The sequence below is a fragment of the Hypanus sabinus genome, chromosome 3 (assembly GCF_030144855.1).
Source record: "Hypanus sabinus isolate sHypSab1 chromosome 3, sHypSab1.hap1, whole genome shotgun sequence".
NCBI classification, from domain to species: Eukaryota; Metazoa; Chordata; class Chondrichthyes; order Myliobatiformes; family Dasyatidae; genus Hypanus; species Hypanus sabinus.
This window is the reverse complement of record NC_082708.1, coordinates 158,403,284-158,426,563: the sequence shown is the minus strand read 5'-3', so window position 1 is coordinate 158,426,563 and position 23,280 is coordinate 158,403,284. Positions and strand designations below refer to the sequence as shown.

At 42.3% G+C, this 23,280-nt stretch overlaps 1 protein-coding gene across 2 annotated transcripts in view; it reads left to right on the top strand.

The window, feature by feature from the left end:
* The window catches only part of stpg2 (sperm-tail PG-rich repeat containing 2), a 591,496-nt gene that overhangs the window by 186,263 nt on the left and 381,953 nt on the right, over positions 1-23,280 (top strand). For both annotated transcript variants that reach the window (XM_059965434.1, XM_059965433.1), the window contains exon 5: positions 15,982-16,097. In XM_059965434.1, coding sequence (XP_059821417.1) covers positions 15,982-16,097 — 116 coding nt within the window. The remainder of the gene's footprint in view (positions 1-15,981; positions 16,098-23,280) is intronic.

The following is a 23,280-nucleotide window of genomic DNA, read 5'->3' as shown; positions in this document are numbered from 1 at the left end:
TTCAAATGCTGAAAGGCCGAGACAGAGTAGATGTGGAAGGGATGTTTCCCATGGTGGGAGAGTCTAGTGCAAGAGGGCACAGCCTCAGGATAGAGGGGCGTCCATTTACAATAGAGATGCAGAGAAATTCTTTGGCCAGAGGGCGGTGAATTGTAGAATTTGTTACTATAGGCAGCTGTGGAGGCTGGGTCGTTGGGTGTATTTAAGGCGGAGGTTGATAGGTTCTTGATTGGCCATGGCATCAAAGGTTGCGGGGAGAAGGCCGGGGAGTGGGGCTGAGGAGGGAGAAAGAAAGGATCAGCCACAATTGAATGACAGAGCAGACTCAATGGGCCTAATGGCCTAATTCTGCTTGTATGTCTTATGGTCTTTTGATCTTATGGTAACATGCACATCTGTATTTTGTTCTGCATTGAATTTGTAATCATCACGGTCACTAAGTGAAACACCAGTTTCCCAGCCCATCTCCTACTTCTGTGTTCTCCCTAACCTATGCTGCCTTTTTCTACCTCAGTGCACCGTGTAATGATTTGATGTGTATGAACAGTATGCAAGTCAAGCTTTTTACTGTATCTTGATACATCTGAGAATAATAAACCAATTCCAATTCCAGTTTCAAATTTCATTTCCATCCCTATCAAAGCTCTCAATATTGTTTCCAAAACCCTACATTACACCAGAATGTGGGGGTTGCTGTGGTCAAATTGGTTGTCATGTTTTCTATATTATCACAGTTATCATACTTTGAAATGAGCACATTAAATATAAATGGCTTTAGGAGTTTCGGAGGTCACAGTGGTGCTGTGTAAATGCTCTCTTCTTTCTTCCCTGTGGACTTGTGTAATCTCATCGTGCCCTGAATAACTGTGCTCCACTAATTCTGGCCTCTTGTCTGTCCCCACCTTTGTTTATTCCACAATTGGTGGCTGTGCCTTCTCCTGCCTGGGGCGTGATCTTTGCAATTTCCTCCTCCAAATTCTCCACCTCTCTTCCTGCAAAATACTCAAACCTCATCTCTTTGTTCCAGCTTTTGATCACCTGCTTTAATATCTTGTCTTGACCCTGTGTCAAAATGTGTCCTGTAATCAGTCTTGTGAAGCTTTGGAGGTATGCTGCATTTAAACACATTGTATAAGTAGAAGTTGTTTATTGTAAATGAAAAATTCTAAGCAGAAATTAAAAAAAATGTTCTTCCATGTAAAAGGCACCTGCACATCTGTTGTACATTTGTGTGTGTTCAAGATGACCTTGAAAAAATCTTAAGCGCGATGTGAAGTTACATGATTTATGAAAGACCATCCCTCGGGAAGGGGCCTGACAAGTCACTGTGCTTTGCAGTGGGGTGGTATTTGAGGACGGTTATTAATGGGCATCATTTGTAGCCTTCAGGAAAACCTACATTGGGGAGTTTGTTAACCTTCACTGTTGTACTTGAACATGAACTATTTGAATATAAATATCGAAAAGTATTGTCCCTCTACTCAATCACTGCATTTGAACAAGTGTAAAATACACACGCCAGGACATTTACCGTGCACGCTGAACAAGATCTAGTGAGCTTACACACTCCTGTGCTCAGTTACTGTGCACAACAAGCTTTAGTGAGTGTACACATTCCTTTACCCATTTACTATGCACACTCTGGTTTAGCGAGCTTGCACACTCCTGTACCCAGTTACTGTGCACAAGGTTCAGTGAGCTTACACACTCCTTGGCAAGTTACTGCGCATACTAGTGTTCAGTAAAATTACACTTACAGTACAGGTTAGTGTGCGCACTGCACAAGATTTATTAGGCTTTCACACTTGTATCAGTTACAGTGCACACTGAAGGTTTAATGAGGTTACACACTCCTCTACAAGTTAGTGTGTGCACTAATGTTTATTGTGTTTACACACTCCTGTACAAGCCATTTTGCATATCGGTAAGGTTTTGTGAATTTAAACACTTATGTACAAATTTCACAATGAACAAGGCTTAGTGAGCTTTCCCATGTTTCGAGCTGGATGCCAAAGTTTGGTCAGCAGTTTTTGCCACACTCTCAATGCCCTGAAAGCTTAGTAATTCCACCACTGGAGCACCATGGCTGCAGGACTCTGCTTCTGAAATATACGGCAGCAACTGCCAAGTCTACAATGATCTCACTTCCCAAAACTACTGCCGCCAACTACAAGGGCAGGTGTCCAGCAGAACACAAGCTTCCTTACTTGGAAATATACTAATGTAAGGAATGATTCCTCTGGATGGCATGCAGACAAAAGCTTTTCAGTGTGCCTCAGTACATATGACAATAATAAACCAGTACCAAGTATATCACTTATAGCATTCCATCTTTGTTGCTGGGTCTAAATCCTGGAACTGCTTTGCCAGTGGCACTGTGGGAGTACTGTCACCAGAATGACTACAGCAGTTCAAGAAGGCTGCTCCTCACCACCTCGCCAAGGGCAGCAATCACAACCATTGCCAGTGATACCCACATCCTGAAAATGGGTCGATAAAAAGAGTCCTGAGCTTAATGGTGTACATTGAAGAGCTCCAAAGGTTAAGTACCCTCAGTGTGAAGTCATTTCTTCTCAGCTGTGTTCTTATACTCATCATCCCTACTGGGACTAGGCTGCTGACAGTAGCCCGCCAGAGTTCTCTGTCCTGCACCAGTCTTTCAGTCTTTCAAGGTGCATTGAAGATGCTTCCTTTCCCAGGAAAGAGGTCTTCGTAGCTTCTGTTGTTTCTGTCTCGCTAGGTTTATACGGTATGGGTTTACTAGCCTTGAGCCCAACCCTCCTTTCATTGGGCTTGGGACCTACCCATGGTGGAATTCTGTGTCCTGAATGGCCACCATTTATTTTCAAACTGTGATTCATGGTTCTAGGCATTCCAGCCAGGAGAAAACATTGTCACCACATCTACCCTGCCAGACCCCTTAAAAACATCCTATCCTTCAATGAAATTTCTTCTCCTTTTTTCTGATCTCGGGAAAGTGCCTGTTGGAGGAAGTGGATTCAATACTTACAAAAATAGGTTGAAAGAGAAAAAGCAAGTTGTGGGGATTTGGGTAAGGACAAGGAGAATGGAGCTAACCTGATTTCTCTTTGTAAGAGCTGAGGCAGATGCATAGCACGTAGAACAGTACAGCACAGGACCAAGCCCTTTGACCCACTATGTCTGTGCCGACTGTGATGACACTTTAAACTAATCCTCCTCGCCTGCGAGTGGTCTATATTCCTCTGATCCCTGCTTGTTCATATGCCTGTCTAAATGCCACTTTAAAACAATGCAAGTTTATTCAACCTCTCCTTCTAGCTAATGGGCTCTAATCCAGGCAAAATCCTGGTGAATCTCTTCAGCGCCCTCTCCGAAGCCTCTACGTCTTTCCTGGAATATGATGAGCTGAACTGCATACAATATGTACTTCCCCTTTTCATTCTGCTAGTGGGAGAATGATCCTATGTTGTACAGTTCTAGTCTGTGACTTTATAAATGTGTTTTTTTTTGCAAAATGCCACTGGTTTTTCATCTAGCCGAATTCATAAGGATTTAATGCTTGTCCCGACAGGTGAGTGCTCACCAGTGCCAAGGCAGTTACTGAATGTAGACATCACAGCTAATGCTGGCAATTATAGTGCACTCCCAAGCACTCATCAGCTGAGGAGGTAGTGACAGATAAACCACATCGAAAGTTTTGAAGTCATGTGGGGACCAGAGTGGCTGATTTCTTCCCCGCTGAAAGTTATTAGTGAACCAATATTTTAACTGTAAGTCCAGTAGTCCAAGTTTACTATTCCTGCCATTACCCAAGACTAACCTTTTTTTAAAATCCTGTTTTAGAGAGAAATACTGCAGGGAGACATACCCTTAACCCACTGAGCCTTCACTGACTATCAACGCTCAATCCCACTTTATTTTCTCTACATTCTCATTCACATTTCTCCACACCCCCCCCCCCCAAAATTCTACCATTCTCCAAATGCTATATGGGTAATTGTATAGGTATACAATAACCTATGTACTGCTAGATCTAGCTCTAACCATGTCAGTAAGTTTGCTGATGACACACAGCAGTGGTTGGCCTCATCAGCAACAATAATGAGTCAGCACACAGAGAACTGGTTGAACGGCTTGTGGACTGTTCTCACAACAACTTGAGTCTCAATGTGGACGTGGTATAATATATGATTGTGGACTTCAGGAAGATGCAGGCTGATCACTCCCTACTGCACGTCAATGGCTTCTCCGTGGAGGTAGTTGGGAGCACCAAGATTCCTGGAGTGCACATCACGGATCATCTCACCGGATCCCCCAATACCACCTGTTTCGTCAAGAAAGCACAGCAGTGCTTCCACTTTCTGAGGAGCTCGAGGCGAGTGAGTGTCCCCAACCCCCCTTCTGACCGTGTTCTACTGGAACAATATTGAGGATGCCCTGACCAGCTGCATCACCATCTTGTATGGGCACCACAAGACCCTGCAATGAATTGTGAGGCCTGTTGAGAGAATCATCGGGGTCTTTCTACCCCCATCCAAGTCATACACCAGAAGTACTGTATTTACAGAGCCCTCATCGCTGTTAAGGGCCCCTCCTGTCTGTCCCACAATCTCTTTGATCTCTTACGGCTGGGCAGGAGGTACTGCAGTATAAGAACAGGGATTGTAAAGCTGAGTTACAGCTTCTTCCCCCAGGCCGTGAGACCTTGGAACACCCTGCTACCACCCAGTATGCATTATTTATGCCAGCGCCAGTAGCATTTTACTGTTGTATATTTAACTATATGTCATATATGCACTTTCTGTCAACTTGTACCTCCACTGAATATTATTTTTGTCTGTTAATATTATTGTGTTAATATTTTATGTGCTATATGAGATATACATACTGTGTTTTGCACCTTGGTACCAAGGAACATTATTTTGTTTAGCTGTATACATGTGTACAGGTGAATGACAATAAAACTTTGAACTTGAACAAGCAGCACTTGGGATTGGCTAATTAATTTGCTAACTTGCAATTTCTTTGGACGTGGGAAGAAATTGGAGTGTTCGAATGAAACTCATATTGTCTCGGGGGAATGTACAAATTCTGCTCAGAGAGTATCCAAGGTCAGGATTGAACTCTGGTGCTGTGAGGCAGAGGTTCCACAAATTAATTAGATGAATTTAAATTCCAGTCTGGTTTTGGTGGTGGCGATGGTGGGACTTGAACTTGTTTCTCTAACAGACTGATGCCTATTTAGTCATTTTATCACAGCACATTCAAAACGCACAAGGATTAGAATATGCCTTCTACCAACAATCTTCTAATTCTGGGTGCAAGAATGCGATCAACTAAAACAAACTTGGCCTTTACATCAAGCAGACGTTACAGAATGATAAATAGAACATAGAACAGCACTTGGGCTATTTGTTATACCATCTTTATGGCAATTTATATTACCTGTCCTCCTCCTGTGTATCATCCATATCCCTCCATACCCTTCATATTCATGAGTCTATGTAAAAGCCTCTTAAACTCTACCAGATTCCCTGCTTCCACTAATAGCCCTGGTAATGCATTCCTGTCATCTATGACTCTTCAGGTAAAAAAAACTTGCCCCTCACCCCACCTTAAAAACATGTCCTCTGGTGTTTGACATTTGTACCCTGGGGAAAAGATTCTGACTGTCTACCCTTTCTCTGCTTCTCACAATTAAAAAAAAACCTCATTCTGTTCTGCCTTTGGCCTCCAGAGCTGCAGGGAGAACAACCCAAGTTTTTCCAGGAGGTTGTTTAACATCCTGGTGAACAACCTTTGCATTCCTTCCTATATCAGGAAGTCGTTTTACACATTGTGTTTCTGCTAGATAATTGAAAGAGATATTGTTAGGTTGGAACATATAGATTTAGCTCACAGATGTCAAAGAATAGCCTTTAGGCCCATTGAGCCTATGCTGGCCATCAATGGAATACATAGTCTGTCCTTGGCCTCGTCTACTGCCAGGTTCCAGCCAAAATTAGAGGAACAACACTATATATTCTGCCTTAGCAATCTCCAGTTTGGTGGCATTAACATCAAATTCTCAAACTTCACCAGTAACCACTCACCTTCTGTGCCTTTCCCCCCATTTTTTGGACAAACTATTGGAGAGGATTTGTAGAGACAGGATTTAAAAGCATTTGGAGAAGCATAGCCTGATTAAGGATAGTCAGTATTGCTTTGTGAAGTCATGCCTCATTAGCCTGATTAAAATGTTTGAGGCAAAATGACAGACTATATTGATGAAGGCAGAGCAATGGATGTAATGTATATGGATTTTGTTAAAGCATTTAACAGTGTTCATGGTAAGCTCATTTAGAAATTCAGGAAGCATGAGATTCAGGAAATCTTGGCTGTGTGGATTCAGAATTGGCTGCCCCACAGGCAGAGAGTGGTTTTCTGCCTGGAGGTCAATGTTCTGGGATCCCTGCTCTTTGTGAATTTTATAAATGGATGAAGAACTGGAAGGATGGGTTAGTAAGTTTACAGATGACATGCAGATTTGTGTTTTTTTTGTAATAGTGTAGAAGGTTGTTGTAGGACATTGACAGGATACAGAGCTGGGCTGAGAACTGGCAGATAGAGTTCAATCCAGAAAATTGTGAAGTAATATTCTTCAGAAGGTCGAACCTGAAGGCGGAATAACTGGGTTAATGGTAGGATTCTTATCAATGTACAGGCACAGAGGAAACTTGTGGCCCACGCCCATAGATCTTTCAAAGTTGCTGCACATGTTGATGGGATGGTTAAGAAGGTGTACAGTATGTTGACCTTCATTATAATCTTGGGACTGAGCTTAAGAGCACTGAGGTAATGTTGCAGCTTTGTAAAATTCTGATTAGATCACACTGGAGTATTGCGTTCAGTTCTGGTTGCCTCAATATAGGAAGGATGTGGAAGCTTTAGAGAGGGTGTAGAGGAGATTTACCAGGACGCTGCCCGGATTAGAAGGCATGACTTTTGCAGGTAGGTTGAGCGATCTAAGGTTTTTGTGTTTGGAGCAAAGGAGGGTCAGAGATGACTTGATAGAGGTGTTACAAGGCAATAAGAGGCATAGATAAAGTGGACATTTTCCCAGGGCAGAAATGGCTAATGAAAGGGGACATAATTTTAAGGTGATAGAAGTAAAGTACGGTGGATGTCAAAGTTAGATTTTTTACACAGAGAGTGGTGGATGCATTGAGTGCACTGCCAGGAGTGATGGTAGAGGCAGATACATTAGGGACCTTTGAAAGACAGATAGGTACATGGATGAAAGAAAAATGGAAGTCTATGTTGGAGGGAAGGGTTAAGTTATATCAGATTCCATCATCTGCAGTCCTTTGTTATACCTGGACCTATCACCTCCGAGCTTCTGACATCAACTTCTGCCTTCATCTGATGATCTGCTCCTTACCTGGGTCATGAACTCATAGCTTACAGAACACTACAGCACAGAAACAGGCCCTTCAACCCATCTAATCTGTGCCAAACCATTAATCTGCCTAGTCCCATTGACCTGCACCCAGACTAATGCCGTTCATACCCCTCTCATCCATGTACCTATCAAAATTTCTCTCAAATGTTGAAATCAACCCTGTATTCACCATTTGTGCTGGCAGCTTGTTCCACATTCTCACCACCGTCTGAGTGAAGAAGTTCTCCCTCATATTCTGCTTAAACATCTCACCTTTCACCCTTAACCCATGACTTCTATTTGTAGTCCCACCCAACTCTTTTCAATACCCTTCATAATTCTATACACTTCTTTCAAATCTCCTCTCAATCTTCTGTGTTCTAAAGAATAAAGTCCTAGCCTATTCAACTTTTCCCTATAACTCAGGTCCTCAAGTAACATCAACACCCTTGTAAATTTAAGATGTACAAAAAAGCTGGATGAACTCAACAGGTCAGGCAGCATCTGTTGAAAGAAGCAGTCAACGTTTTGGGTCGAGACCCTTTGTCAGGACTAAAGAAGGAGGGGGCAGGGGCTCTATAAAGAAGGTGGGGGGAGGGTGGAAAACCAATCAGAGGAAAGATCAAGGGGTGGGGGAAAGGAGAGGGAGGGAATTACTGGAAGTTGGAGAATTCAATGTTCATACCAAGGGGCTGGAGACTACCCAGACGATATATGAGATGTTGTTCCTCCAACTGAAGTTTGGCCTCATCATGGCAGTAGAGGAGGCCATGTATGGACATATCCAAATGGGAATGTGAAGGAGAGTTGAAGTGAGTGGCAAATGGGAGATGCTGTCTGTTGTGGCGGATGGAGCGGAGGTGCTCGATGAAGTGGGCCCCCAATCTGCATCGGGTCTCGCTGATGTAGAGGAGGCTGCTCCAGGAGCACCGGATGCAATAGATGACCCCAACAGACTCACAAGTGAAGTGTTGCCTCACCTGGAAGGACTGTTTGGGACCCTGAATGGTGGTAAGAAAGGAGGTGTAGGGACAGGTGTAGCACTTGTGCTTGCAGGGTTAAGTACTAGGTGGGAGATCTATGGGGAGGGATGTGTGGACCACGTAGTCGCGGAGGGAACAATCCCTTCGAAAAGAGGGGTAGAGAGGGAAAGATGTCCTTAGTGGTGGGGTCCTGTTGAAAGTGGTGGAAGTTGCAGAGGATAATATGCTGGATCCGGAGGCTGGGGGGTGATAGGTAAGGTCAAGGGGAACTTGGTCCCTGTTGTGGTGATGGGAGGATGGGGTGAGGGCTGAAGTGCAGGAAATGGAGGAGATACAGGTGAGGGCATCATTGATGATGGCAGAAAGGAAACCATGATTCTTAAAGAAAGAGCACATTTGAGATGTCCTGGAACGGAATGCCTCATCCTTGGAGCAGATGCGGTGGAGATGGAGGAACTGGGAATAGGGAATAGAATTTTTGCATTTGGCAGGGTGGGACGAGGTATAATCAAGGTAGTTATGGGAGTCAGTGGGTTTATAGAAGATGTCAGTGGACAGTCTATCTCCAGAGATGGAGACCGAGAGATCGAGAAAGGGGAGAGAACTGTCCGAGATGGACCAAGTGAATTTGAGGGCTGGGTGAAAGTTAGAGGCAAAGTCGATGAAATTGACAAGCTCAGCATGGGTGCAGGAAGCAGCACCAATGTAGTCGTCAATGTATCAAAGGAAAAGTTGGGGAGCAGTACCAGTATAGATTTGGAGCATAGACTGTTCCACATAACCCATGAAGAGGCAGGCATAGCTGGGGCCCATGCGAGTGCCCATAGCTACACCCTTGGTCTGAAGAAAGTGGGAAGAGCCGAAAGAGAATTTATTAAGAGTGAGTACCAGTTCCGCCAACCAGAGGAGTGTGGTGGTGTTGGGGAATTGGGGAGGTCTATTGTCCAGAAAGTAGCAGAGGGCTTTGAGGCCTTCTTGCTGGGGAATTGAAGTGTATAAAGATTAGACATCCATGGTGAAAATGAAGCAGTCAGGACCAGGGAACTGGAAATTATTGAAGAGGTGGAGGGCATGGGATGTATCCCGGATGCAGGTAGGGAGGGACTGAACTATGGGTGACAAAATGGAGTCCAGGTAGGCAGATACAAGTTTGGTGGAGCAGGAACAGGCCGAAACTACAGGCCTACCAAGACAGTCAGGCTTATGGATCTTGGGGGTGTGGGAATTATGAGTTTTTTGGCTGAGGATGGAAGGTCTCCGGAGTTGATAAGGGCAGTGATGGTATGGGAGACAATGGTTTGATGTTTTTTGGTGGGGTCCTGTTCCAGGGGTAAGTAAGAGGAGGTGTCAGAGAGCTGACGTTTGGCCTCACTGAGGTAGAGGTCTGTCCGCCAGACCACTACGGCACCACCTTTGTCTGTGGGTTTGATGGTGAGGTTAGGATTAGCGCGGAGAGAGTGGAGGGCAGTGTGTTCAGAGGGAGTGACGTTGGAACAGGAGAGAGGAGTGGTGAAGTTGAGACGGTTGATGTCTTGGCAACAGTTGGAGATGAAAAGATCGAGTGCAGGTAGAAGGCCCGGTGGGGGTGTCCAGGAGGAAGAGGAGGGTTGAAGATGAGAGAAGGGGTCATCAATAGGGGGAGAGAAATCCTTGTTAAAGTAGTAGGCTTGGAGACGTAAGCGACGGAAGAAGAGTTCAGCGTCATGCTGGGCACGGAACTCACTGAGGTGTGGACGGAGGGGGACAAAAGTGAGGCCCTTGCTAAGCACAGAACGCTCTGCCTCAGAGAGGGGAAGGTCAGAGGGGATGGTGAAGACATGGTCTCAGGAGGGAGAGGGGGGTTGGGATGTTCAGGGAGGGCAGGCTGAGGGGAGGATGAGGGATCAGAGGAATGGAGGGGAGATGAGGGGTGGAGGGAGGGTTGGGAGTTGTGGGGAGGATAGTGGGTAGTAGAGGATTAAGACGAGCGGTAGGGCCCAGTGGCAATAAGAGCGGTCCCGGTCTGAAAATTTACCCTTGTAAGTTTCCTCTACGCTCTTTCAATCTTTTTTTCATCTTTCCTGTAGGTAGATGACCAAAACAGCACAGAATACTCCAAATCAGGCCTCACCGATGTCTTATACAATTTCAACATAACATCCTATCTACTGTACTCAAAAAGCTCTCTGCTTCTTTCTGGACACCTCCATCCCCCAACAGGAGGGCCTTAAAGCTCTCTACTTTCTGGACAACGGATCCACCTTCCCAGTTCAGAATGCTGTGGACTCGATCTGAAATGTCCCTGACCCTGGCACCAGGAGGCTACAAACCATCTGGGCATCTCATTCTCGTCCACAGGACCCTAACCAACAAATCCCCTATCATTACACAGCATGCCTCTTGTCCCCCATTCCCTTCTGAGCTACAGGGCCAGACTCAATGCCAGCGACCTGCTTGTTGCAGCTTCTCCATAGTAGGTCATACCCCCCAACAGTATCCAATGTACAGGTGACTACCTCCCTGTAGCACCTCCTTATTCTCCTGTGTGAGCTGAGGTCATTGAGCTGTAGCTCTAGTTCCTTAGCATGGTCTTTAAGGAGCTGCAGCTGGATGCACTTCATATGGAGACTGGAGATTTTCCTCAAGTTCCCACATCTCACATGAGAAACAATGGGTCCACTAATTCTGGACCCATTCTCAGCACACTAGCTACATACTAACAAAAAAAAACCTCTCTTGAAGCTTATTTAAAGCCTGAGTCTGTGCTTGTCCAAGCCTGTTCTCGCATAAGCCTGTTGAGCCAAACCCGACCCCTCTTAACACTGCCCCACTCCAACAATGACCACTCTGCTTACACCTTTCCTTTTATTGGCTCAAACAGTGACTCACTCCTGATGAGACTTGTAGTTTTCAAATGGCTCCTGTCTTGCAAGATGTTGCTCTCTCATTTTCTACTTCAAACAGTGTCTCACTGCTGACGAGACTTGCAGTTTTCAAGTGATTCCTGTCTTGCAAGATGTTGCTCTTGTCCTTGCTACTTTAAAAAATGACTCTATTACCTTTCACCTATCTCCTTCCAGTTCTTGCTCTACCCCTCCCACTCACTTTATACTGGATATTGGCTATCTTTTCAGTCCTGATAAAGAGTCTTGACCAAAAACTCAACAGTTCATTTCCCGCTATCGATGTTGCCCAGCCACAGGGTGTCTCCAGCAATATTTGCATTTGAGGCTCTCAAGTAAATGTATAATGATCCTAACTAACCAGATCTTCTTTATTTCATCCACATTTCCATCAACTCCACATGATTATATCACTGACTGCCAGGTTTGTGGCAATTTATTGTAGTCACTTAACTCACCAACCTTATGTCTTTGAGAAGTGGCAGCCCCTGGGGAAAGTCACGTGGTCACAGGGTGAACATGCAAACTCTACACAGAGATCTCACAAGGCCGTGATAGTACCCAGTTCCCTGGAGGTATGAGATAGCCTACTCCTCCATTCCCACCTACTGCTTGTCATTTGTTATGATAAATCTGAGGTTGATACATTATTGTCACTAGTGCTATTAACAAAGCTTTGTTAGGAGTGATTTAGGACACCAAGCTACCTTCAAATCTGCAGAATGCACCGAGCTGTCCAGGAGTCGCCTTGTGTTCTCTAGTTCCTTGGAACGATAGGCATCTAAAGGCACAATGATTTCATGTCCCAGATCACGGTGATGGGTTGAAGTACAAATCAGTTGGTCATAAATTCACGTTTAACCTTTATTTACAGAAATTAGTACTGTTTTCCTCTGGATTGATTTTTCTATATCTGTGCAACAGTATAATATAGATTCCAGTTAGCAGAGTGTGTTTAGAAAGCTTATTTAAAAGGTCATTGAAAAGTCGGTTTCTTTGTTGATATCCTTTCACTGGAATGGATTTGGCCTTGATGTATTGCCTTCTCTTCATCCTGTTGCATGTGTTACCTTTGAGAGAGAAAACAGTCCATTAACACACAAATTAAAGCATGAGAGTACTTTAATTCTGCATCTTATTTTGTAGTTATTTATTTGTAAGGTTATTTGAAAAGGTCCAAACCACCTTCCTCATCCATTTGGCTGTCAGCCTGAGTGAACTTCAGTAATTCTTTCCCAAATTATATTGCTGCCTTCGCCCAGAGACCTGCAGAGCCTAGTTGGGTTTGCTCCAATTAAACCATATTTTATCAGCTAAATGAGTAATCATTGTCCTGGATGACTTGAAGTGGCACTTTGAGGAAAAAAGTAATTTGTTGATTTAAGATTATGAGCACAACATTAATTACTTTTTGCCATATTTGTTTTTTTTCAAACAGGCTTTTAATCCTGTGATAAATGGGGTGCTCTTACCTGAGTAACAGGAAGGTTGCCAAAGTAGTGGTCAATTTGTATCATTTATAATTCAGTTTCTGGTGCAATAATCAATAATCTGAGCAGCAGATGGACGGGCTTTAAGATTCATTTGTAATTAATACTGTGAACCAACCAGCTGTACTTAGATAATCCCTCTTCTTGTGGAATAACACAGAATGTTTCTTAAAAGAATCAGGAGCAATGGCAGAAATGGATCTCAAAAGTAATCCAGGTGTTCAAGATATGTGAGTTGAAGTTGTCTGTTATATTTTGATCCATGATGGGAGATTATGACTCACAAATTTGACTGAGATTTTTTTTGAGAGGCTGACAAAGCTGGTGGACATTATCTTCTTAGATTTTAGCAAGGTGTTTGACAAAACCCCACACGGTCCAGAATTTAGAATACGTGGAATTCGCAGAGAAATACCAAACTGGATATGCCATAAACATGAGCAATTCTGTAGATTTTGGAAACCCAAAGCATCACACACAAAATGCTGGAGGAACTCGGCCTGCCAGGCAGCATCTATATAGTAGATAAATAGTCGATGTTTTAGGCCGAGACCAATTATCAGGACTAGGAAGGAAGGCGAGAAGGCAGAATAAGAAGTGGGGAGGGGTGGGGGAAGAAAAAGTACAAGGTAGCAGGTGATAGGTGAAACTGGGAGAGGGGGTGGGGGTGAAGTAAAGAGCTGGGAAGTTGATTGGTGAAAGGGATAAAGGGCTAGAGAAGGGGAAATCTGGTAGGAGCGGGCAGGAGCCTCCAAACATGACATGAAGATTGATTTCTCAAACTTCTGTTAATTGCCCCCTTCCTCTCCTTCACCATTCCCCATTCACATTTCCCCTCATACCTCTTCTTCCCTGCCCATCACCTTCCTCTGGTGCCCCTCCCCCTTTTGCTTTCTCCATGATTTTCTGTCATCTCCTATCAGATTCTCCCTTCTCTAGCTCTTAATCTCTTTTAGCAATCAACTTCCCAGCTCTTTACTTCACTCTTGCCCCCTCACTTGCCACCTTGTATTTCTTCCTCCTCCTTTCCCCCCACCTTCTCATTCTGACCTCTTCCCTTCCTTTCCAGTCCTGAGTTAGGATCTTAGCCCGAAACTTCGACTGTTTACTCATTTCCATCCATGCTCGTCTAGGCCTTCTGACCCAAACCACAATGTTTCATCTGAACATACATCCAACTGTACCCAAACCTGACTCAAGTAATTCAGTTGCACTGGGCTCAGATCAGGATGCCACGCTCCACTTCCATGACACATAAACACACTCCTTAAACCTCTTGGGACCTGGTCAACTGAAGTGTGGCTGCCTGTGGTGAAGTGACAAGAGGCTTGAAATAGAGTATTCTATGGTTAAGACTGGGAATTGTTTCATAGAGTTATAGAGTCAGATAGATGGAAACAGGCCCTTTGGCCCATCTTGTCTATACCAACCATGTCCACTAAGCTAGTCCCAACGCCTCCCATATCTCTTTAAACCTTTCCTGGCCATGTATTTATCCAAATGTCTCTGGTTTTTAGTTCTCCTACCCTGGGAATAGACTGTCCATTCAACCCATATATACTCCTCATGATTGAAGGCACTTCTGTAATGTGTACAAGATGATTTCACCTATCTCAAACTATTCAATCCATTTACAGTGGATAAGATAGGACCCACCTGTCACTTGCCAGCTGTCACTTCACTCTTCCTTCCACCTTTTTATACTGGCAATCTTCCTTCTTTGTTTACATTTAGACGAAGGTCTCGACCTGAACCGTTGATTGTCTATTTCCCTTCACATACTGCCTGACCCACTGAGTTCATCTGGCACCTTGTGTGTGTTTAAAATGTTAAATCTCACCATAGACACAGTGATGTGTGGAAGTTCAAGCTGAGGTCACAAGGAGCTGGTTTAGTACCCTTTGAGTAGAAAAATGTCCCGTGGCACTTCAGGGAAATTCTTTCAAAGAAAAAATCTTGCTGAGTCCTTACAGGGACATGAGGACAGCAAACCTAAGTGAGGCGAGTTTTAAAGAGTGTCTTAAAGGAAGGAAGAGGGTTAGAGATGAAAAGTTAGGGAGAAAAGTTTTAGATTTGTGGGTCAAGCTGCCAGTAATGGAGTGAATAAATCAGATGTGTTCACATCGAGCCACAGAGATGTACAGCTGGGAAACAGGCCCTTCAGCCCAACTGGTCCATGCCAACCAAGATGTCCCATCCAGGCTTGTCTTATTTGCCAGTGTTTGGACCAAAACATTCGAAACATTTTCAATTTAAATACCTCCCCAACTGTCTTTTAGAAGTTGTCAATTTCTGCCTCAATCACTTCCCCTAGCAGCTCATTCCTCATAGATACTATTCTTTGTTTGTAAAAAAAAAATGCGCTCTCTACTTCTTATTAAATGTTCCCGCCCCCCCCCCCCCCCCGACCCTCAACCTAAACCCATGCTCTCTACCTCTTGATTTCCCCAATCCTGGAAAAACAACAGAATGCATTCACCCTGTCTGGCAATGGTTAGAGCTGGATGTTCTGCAGCCATTTCCCAGAATGGTTTCATCTTGCAGATAACATAACACTATTGTAAGGTCAGAGATACCACTATATAGGGAATTGACTTGATACCGCGATGATCCTGTATTTTTCTTTTTTTTTGTAATTTATTTTTTTATTGAAGTTCATCATCAAACAAGCATTTCCATACGATGTATTTCAGACATTGTACATATATATCATGTAATCATATATGTCAGATATCTCCACAAAGTATTTATCTGAGGTATACACTTATAGAAAAGAGTGGAAAGAAAAAAACAAGCAAAAGGAAAGAACTATGTACAAATAGGGAATAATTTTTTTTATAACAGATTCATTGATTTATGAGAATAAAATCAGGCCTATGAGGTATTTTCCATTCACAGAAGATGGCCCAACTCTCTGCTGGATTTTTCAGGAGCCCACATGAATCCAAATATAATTTGCAGGATGTTTCTGGAAGTAATCCTCAAGAAATCCGATAAATGTTGCTATTTTCATGCCCTTGCAGCCAAGTATGGTGCTGTGGACACTTTGTGACACAAGGTCACACAAAACACAAGGGTGATAATGATCAGACGATCTACAGTAATGTAGTGACTTATGGAATAACTATTAGTACGAGCCTGTTAAGATGCTGAATCTTTTGTTTATGAAATTTATTTAAGTTCATGATTGATCTAATCCAATGTTTCTTCATCTGTCATTTCAGATTGAGTCATATCCTACTCGCCAATATAAAGGAGTTCATTTTGGAAACAGGACATCTAAACGGATTGATTTTAAAATCCCGCTGGGACCAGGACCAGGCTCCTATGATATCCAGAAGTAAGTATAATTTTAATCCTGTACTTATTAAACAATTTATGTCACATATTGTGGGTTTCAATATGCAGGATGTTCATCACAACTACGGTGCCTATAACAAGTATTCACCCCTCTTGGAAATTTTAATGATTTTTTGTTTTACAACATTGAAACACAGTGGATTTAATTTGGCATTTTTGACACTGATCAACTGAAAAGTCTCTTTCGTGTCAAAGTGAAAACAAATGTCTACGAATTGGTCTAAATTTATTACAATTATTTAACACAAAATAATTGATTGCATAATTACCTACCCCCTTCAAGTGAGTATTTAATATTTGCATCTTTGGCAGCAATTCCAGCCTTGAGTCTGTGTGGATAGCTTTCTATCAGCTTTGCACATCTGGACACGCCGATTCTTCCCCATTCTTCACAAAACTGCTCAAGCTCTGTCAGACTGTATGGGGATTGTGAGTGAACAGCTTTTTCAAGTACAGCCCAGCCCTTTTCAAGTCCAACCACAAATTCTCAATTAAATTGAGATCTGGACTCTGATTTGAACACTCCAGGACATTAACTTTGTTGTTTTTAAGCCATTTCTGTGTAGCTTTGGCTTTATGCTTTGGTGGGGGGGTGGGGTCACTGTCTTGCTGGTAAACAAATCCTCTCCCAAGTCACAGTTAGCCAAGCATAGTATTTAGTCTGATGGCCAAAAAGCTCAATTTAGGTTTCATCAGACCATAGAGCCTTCTTCCAGCTGACTTCAGAGTCTCGTATATGCCTTCTGGCAAACTCTAACCAAGATTTTATGTGAAATTTTTCCAACAGCGGGCTTTTCCTTTGGTGCTCTCCTGTAATGCTGTGACTGGTGAAAGACCTGGGCAACAGATGTAGTATGTGCCATCTCTCCCATCTCGGTCACTGAAGCTTGTAACTTCTCCAAACCTGTCATAGGTCTCTTGGTGGCCTCCTTCACTGGTCCCCTTCTTGCACAGTCACTCAGTTTTTGAGGATGGCCTGCTGTAGGCAGATTTACAGCTGTGCCATATTCTTTCCATCCCTTGATGATTAACTTAACTGTACTCCAAAGGATATTTAGTGACTTGGAAATTTTCTTATATCCATCTCCTGATTTTTGCTGTTCAATAACCTTTTTGCAGATTGCTTTGAGTTTTCTTTTATATAACCATATAAGCATATAAAAATTACAACATGGAAACAGGCCATCTTGGCCCTTCTAGTCCGTGCTGAATGCTTACTCTCACCTAGTCCCACTGGCCCGTACTCAGCCCAAAACCCTCCATTCCTTTCCTGTCCATATACCTATCTAATTTTACTTTAAATTACAATATGGAACCTGCCTCTACCACTTCTACTGGAAGCTTGTTCCACACAGCTACCACTCTCTGAGTAAAGAAATTCCCCCTTGTGTTACCCTTAAACTTTTGCCCCCAAACTCTCAACTCATGTCCTCTTGTTTGAATCTCCCCTACTCTCAATGGAAAAAGCCTATCCACATCAACTCTATCTATCCCCCTCATAATTTTAAATACCTCTATCAAGTCCCCCCTCAATCTTCTACGCTCCAAAGAATAAAGACCTAACGTTCAACCTTTCTCTGTAACTTAGGTGCTGAAACCCAGGTAACGTTCTAGTAAATCTTCCCTGTACTCTCTATTTTGTTGTCATCTTTCCTATAATTCGGTGACTAGAACTGTACACAATACTCCAACTTCAGCCTTACCAATGCCTTGTACAATTTTAACATTACATCCCAACTCCTATACTCAATGCTCTGATTTATAAAGGCCAGCATACCAAAAGCTTTCTTCACCACCCTATCCACATGGGATTCCTCCTTCAGGGAACTATGCACCATTATTCCTAGATCACTCTGTTCTGCTGTATTCTTCAATGCCCTACCATTTACCATGTATGTCCTATTTGGATTATTCCTACCAAAATGTAGCTCCTCACACTTATCAGCATTAAACTCTATCTGCCATCGTTCAGCCCACTCTTCTAACTGGCCCAAATCTCTCTGCAAGCTTTGAAAACCTACTTCATTATCCACAACACCACTCACCTTAGTATCATCTGCATACTTACTAATCCAATTTACCACCCCATCATCCAGATGGTTAATATATATGACAAACAACATTGGACCCAGTACATATCCCTGAGGCACCCCACTAGTCACTGGCCTCCAACCTGACAAACAGTTATCCACCACTACTCTCTGGCATCTCCCATCCAGCCACTGTTGAATCCATTTTACTACTTCAATATTAATGCCTAATGATTAAACCTTCCTAACTAACCTTCTGTGTGGAACCTTGTCAAAGGGCTTACTGAAGTCCATATAGACAACATCCACTGCTTTACCTTCATCAACTTTCTTCGTAACCTCTTCAAAAAATTCAATAAGATTTGTCAAACATGTCCTTCCACGAACAAATCCATACTGCCTGTTCCTAATCAGACCCTGTCTATCCAGATAATTATATATACCATCTCTAATTAATTTACCCACCACTGATGTCAAAATGACAGGCCTATAATTGCTAGGTTTACTATTGGAACCCATTTTAAACAATGGAACCACATGAGCAATACATCAATCCTCCAGCACCATCCCCGTTTCCAATGACATTTGAAATATTTCTGTCAGAGCCCCTGCTATTTCTACACTAACTTCCCTCAAGGTCCTAGGGAATATCCTGTCAGAATCCGGAGATTTATCCACTTTTTTATTCCTTAAAAGTGCCAGTACTTCCTCCTCTTTAATTGTCATAGTTTCCATAACTTCCCTACTCGTTTCCCTTACCTTACAAAATTCAATATCTTTCTCTTTTGTGAATACCGAAGAAAAGAAATTATTCAAAATCTCCCTCACCTCTTTTGGCTCCACACGTAGCTGTCCACTCTGATTCTCTAAGGGACCAATTTTATCCCTCACTATCCTTTTGCTATTAATATAACTGTAGAAACCCTTTGGATTTATTTTCAACCTACTTGCCAAAGCAGCCTCATATCTTCTTTTAGCTTTTCTAATTTCTTTCTTAAGATTCTTTTTACATTCTTTATGTTCCTCAAGCACCTCATTTACTCCATGCTGCCTATACTTATTGTAGATATCTCTCTTTTTCCTAACCAAGTTTCCAATATCCCTTGAAAACTATAACTCTCTCAAACTTTTAACCTTTCCTTTCAACCTAACAGGAACATAAAGGTTCTGTACCCTCAAAATTTCACCTTTAAATGACCTCCATTTCTCTATTACATCCTTCCCATAAAACAAATTGTCCCAATCCACTCCTTCTAAACCCTTTTGCATCTGCTCAAAGTTAGCCTTTCTCCAATCAGAAATCTCAACCCTGGGTCCAGTCCTATCCTTCTCCATAATCATATTGAAACTAATGGCATTGTCATCACTGGACCCAAAGTGGTCCCCAACACATACCTCCATCACCTGACCTATTTCATTCCCTAACAGAAGATCTAACACTGTCCCTTCTCTAGTCGGTACCTCTATGTATTGCTGCAAAAATATCCAAGATGGCAGCGTGATGCAGATTGCAGCGGCCACTCTGGAACTGATTATCTGTTATTTGTGAAGTGGGGTGCCATGTGCAATCATAATAGATTGAAAACGGATGTGGAAGCACTGAGAAACATCGGGAAATTCCAGGAAGACCTTCTTTGTTGCTGCTGCTGCTGTGAGGTCCGGGACTCTGCTGGGAAGAACAGGCCCCCAGTCCTCAGGGTTGCATTTTGCCGATGGCCGTTGGTGGGGCCGTCTTAATATGCTTGGCAGAGGATGGTGCTCGGAGAAGCTGTGCTGGAGGGGATGGTCGTCAGCTCGGAAGTTTGATGGTCTCAGAGTCCTTTCGATGGACTCGGGTCGCTTTCGGTGTGTGCTGCGTCTGCGAGGCTGGTTTCCACGGAGCTTCCATTGTGTGCTGCATCTGCGAGACTGAGTTGGGCGGCGCTGTGGAAGTCCATAGTGGGGGTATTCTCTTCTGCCGCCGGCGTGGGATGATGAGTCTGTCGGGACCCTGGAGACTTGTGAAAACTGTGGTGATTTCTTTTGAACTTACAGTCCTGTAACATCTTGGACTATCTTTACTGTGCCCATAGTCTGTTTTTTTTAATCAATTATGCTATTGTTCGCACTGTTGTAACTATATGTTATAAATAAGTGGTTTTCTGCAGGTCTTGTAGCCTTAGTTTTTGGTCTTGTTTTAGTCTGGTGGATTTGGAGCTCCTTTCCGGGGAACGCACTAGACGGTAGCGCGATATTAATACGCAGCAGCCTCGCCGGACTCTGGATTGGGGATTGCCAAACGTTATGTGGATTTTCTGGTGTGGTCTGTTTTGTCAAATGCTTTTGTGATATCATTCTGGGGGGATGTTGTCTCATTTTTTAACTGCATTGCATTTGTGGTTTCTAAATGACAATGAACTGAATCTGAATCCGAAAAAACTATCCTGCACACATTTTACAAACTCCAAACCATCCATCCCTTTTACAGTTTGGGCTTCCCAGTATATGTGTGGAAAATTAATATCTCCCACAATCACCACCCTGTGCTTACTACAAATATCTGCTATCTCCTTGCAAATTCGCTCTTCTAATTCTCTTCATGGTGTTGTTTTTGCCAGGATACTGACTCACCAGCAGTTAGACCTTACAGACACAGGTGTATTTTAAACCACAATCATTTGAAACACCTTGACTACACATAGATTTGCTCACCAAAAACAGATCTCCATTTAACTAATTATGTGACTTCTAAAACCAATTGGTTGCACCAGCGTTGATTTGGTGTGTCATATTAAAGGGGGTGGATACTAATGCAATCAATTATTTTGTGTTTTATATTTGTAATAAATTTAGATCACTTTGTAGAGATCTGTTTTCACTTTGACATGAAAGAGCCTTTTTCTTTTGATTAGTGTCAAGAAAAGCAAAATTAATTCCACTGTGATTCAATGTTGTAAAACAATAAAACATGAAACCTTCCAAGCGGGTGAATAATTTTTATAGGCACTTTATGTGTGTCTATATTTAAAATAGAAATGTAGCATGAATGAATTATTTCCATTTTTAACTGGAATTAATTCATTCATGCTACATTTCTATTTTAATAATATTCACCATCTCCTAAATCATTCACGTTTAAAATGGGCACCGAAAATGTTAGTTAAAGATATTAATCCCTAGTTTCTATTCATGTCAATTTCAAACATGTCTTAATTGCATTGTCTTAATCTATCCCTTACATCAAGACGAAACAGCTGCACTTATACAGTAGGGTACATTCGCTTGAGGTAGATTGCATGCAAGAATAAAGATAAATAATTAATGCCTCATTCATAGAAAAATCATGATTTATGGGGAATGATCAGCAGGTCAGGCAGCCTCTGTTGAGTGAGAAACAGGGTTACAGTTTCAGGTTGATAATCTTTCAGTTGAACTAGGAAATTGTTAGCAACACGATCAGTTTTAAGATGCAGAGTAAATAGAAATGGTCAGAAGTGAAGGTCAGCTATTGGGTCAATGTTAGTCAAGGTTAAATACCAAAATGGGCCTGGAGGCTTTCTGAAATGGTTGATGTCTTTATTGAGTCCAGGAGGCCATACTTTAGGGTGATGATCCTTGAGCTTATACTGAGCTGCAGTGACAGTCTGGAGGAAATTATGGACGGAGAGGTAAAGTGGGTAACTGTTGCTTCATTTACATTTGCAGTGCTTGCACTGTGGAGTCCACTTTGTGATCTGTAAATAATGAGTAGCAAATTGAAAGGCAAGTTCATCACTTGTAAAATGTATTTGGGATGCAGGAAGCAAAAAAGAGTCCTCATGATGTGAGTAGTGGTGGAAAACATAAGAGTTACACCTTACCAACATTTAGTCATCTTTTGTGTCCTTGAGTCCCTCAAATTACCTTTAATAATGAGGGGCCATTTTTGTGCTGAATATAGTTCAAATAGTTTTCATTGTACTTCATGCAAACTCAGTTTTTTGCTACCTACAGCATTCTTATTGTAAAACACTATTATGGTTCCAACCCACTCTGTCAACACCTATAGGGACAAAGTTCGTAAAACATGGCTATTAGAAGCAATGAGGGGACTGTTCTTAAGTCACTGCTATGTTATAGGAGCATTATAACTTTTAATCTCTTTGATATACACAGATGATTATGTATGTCTAGGTTCTGCGCTGGTGACCTCCATGACCTGACCCAATATCCAAATCATAGTCCAGACTGACATTCCAATGCAATATTGAGGGAAAGTTGCAGAACCAGAGATAGCATCTTGCAGATTTTAGCTGGGCTCTGCCTGCATTATCAGAAAAATATAACATAATCTTAGTGCCTAAGAGAAAACAGCATTCAAGCAAGGAGAGCTGGTGCACTAGATGTGGTTTTATGTCACATACATTATCAGTTAAAGTGAGCATAGGAATGTTTGAATAAGTTCAATGAGGAAAGGAAGTAAACATTGGGTTAGCAGTAACAAGAGACACCCTGTCAGTGTCTTGACATATTCTGTAGAGCCTTGTGGTCATGTGACAAGGAACTATGACAAGTTGTTAAGTGACACCACTTCAATGTGATATCACATATTGGGACTTAAGACAATTCAGCAGTAATAATATTAAACAATGCAAGCCAAACCATTGTGTTCATTTCTTGAGGGTAGAATTGCAAAGGGGAGAAGTTATGTTTGTCTTCTATAGAGTCTTGGTTATATCATTGTTGGATACTATTGGTCCTGGAATCCTTGTTATGAATTGAATATAATAGTGAAGGTGTAAGGAATAGGAGAAATCAGAACTAAGAATCTACTTTTTCATAAAAAAATTGAAAGGCAAACATTCTTCCTTAACAAAGAAAAACATGGGAGTTTGAGTTCATTGTTAGATTTCTGGATGTTAAGGGTATTGAGGGAGTTGGGAATATGCAGGAAAATAGAGTCGAGTTATAAGATCAGCAATATCTTGCTGAAAGGCAGAGCTAGCTCAGAAGACCAAATACCTACTCCTTATCCTTTTATTACATTCCTAAAGAGAAATTTAAATTATGGAGCAGTTTCATAGAGAGATATAAATATGGTTTAATTAATAGAGGAAAGCACAACACAGGACCCATGATTATATGATAATCATTCATAAATTCAATAGGAAATTC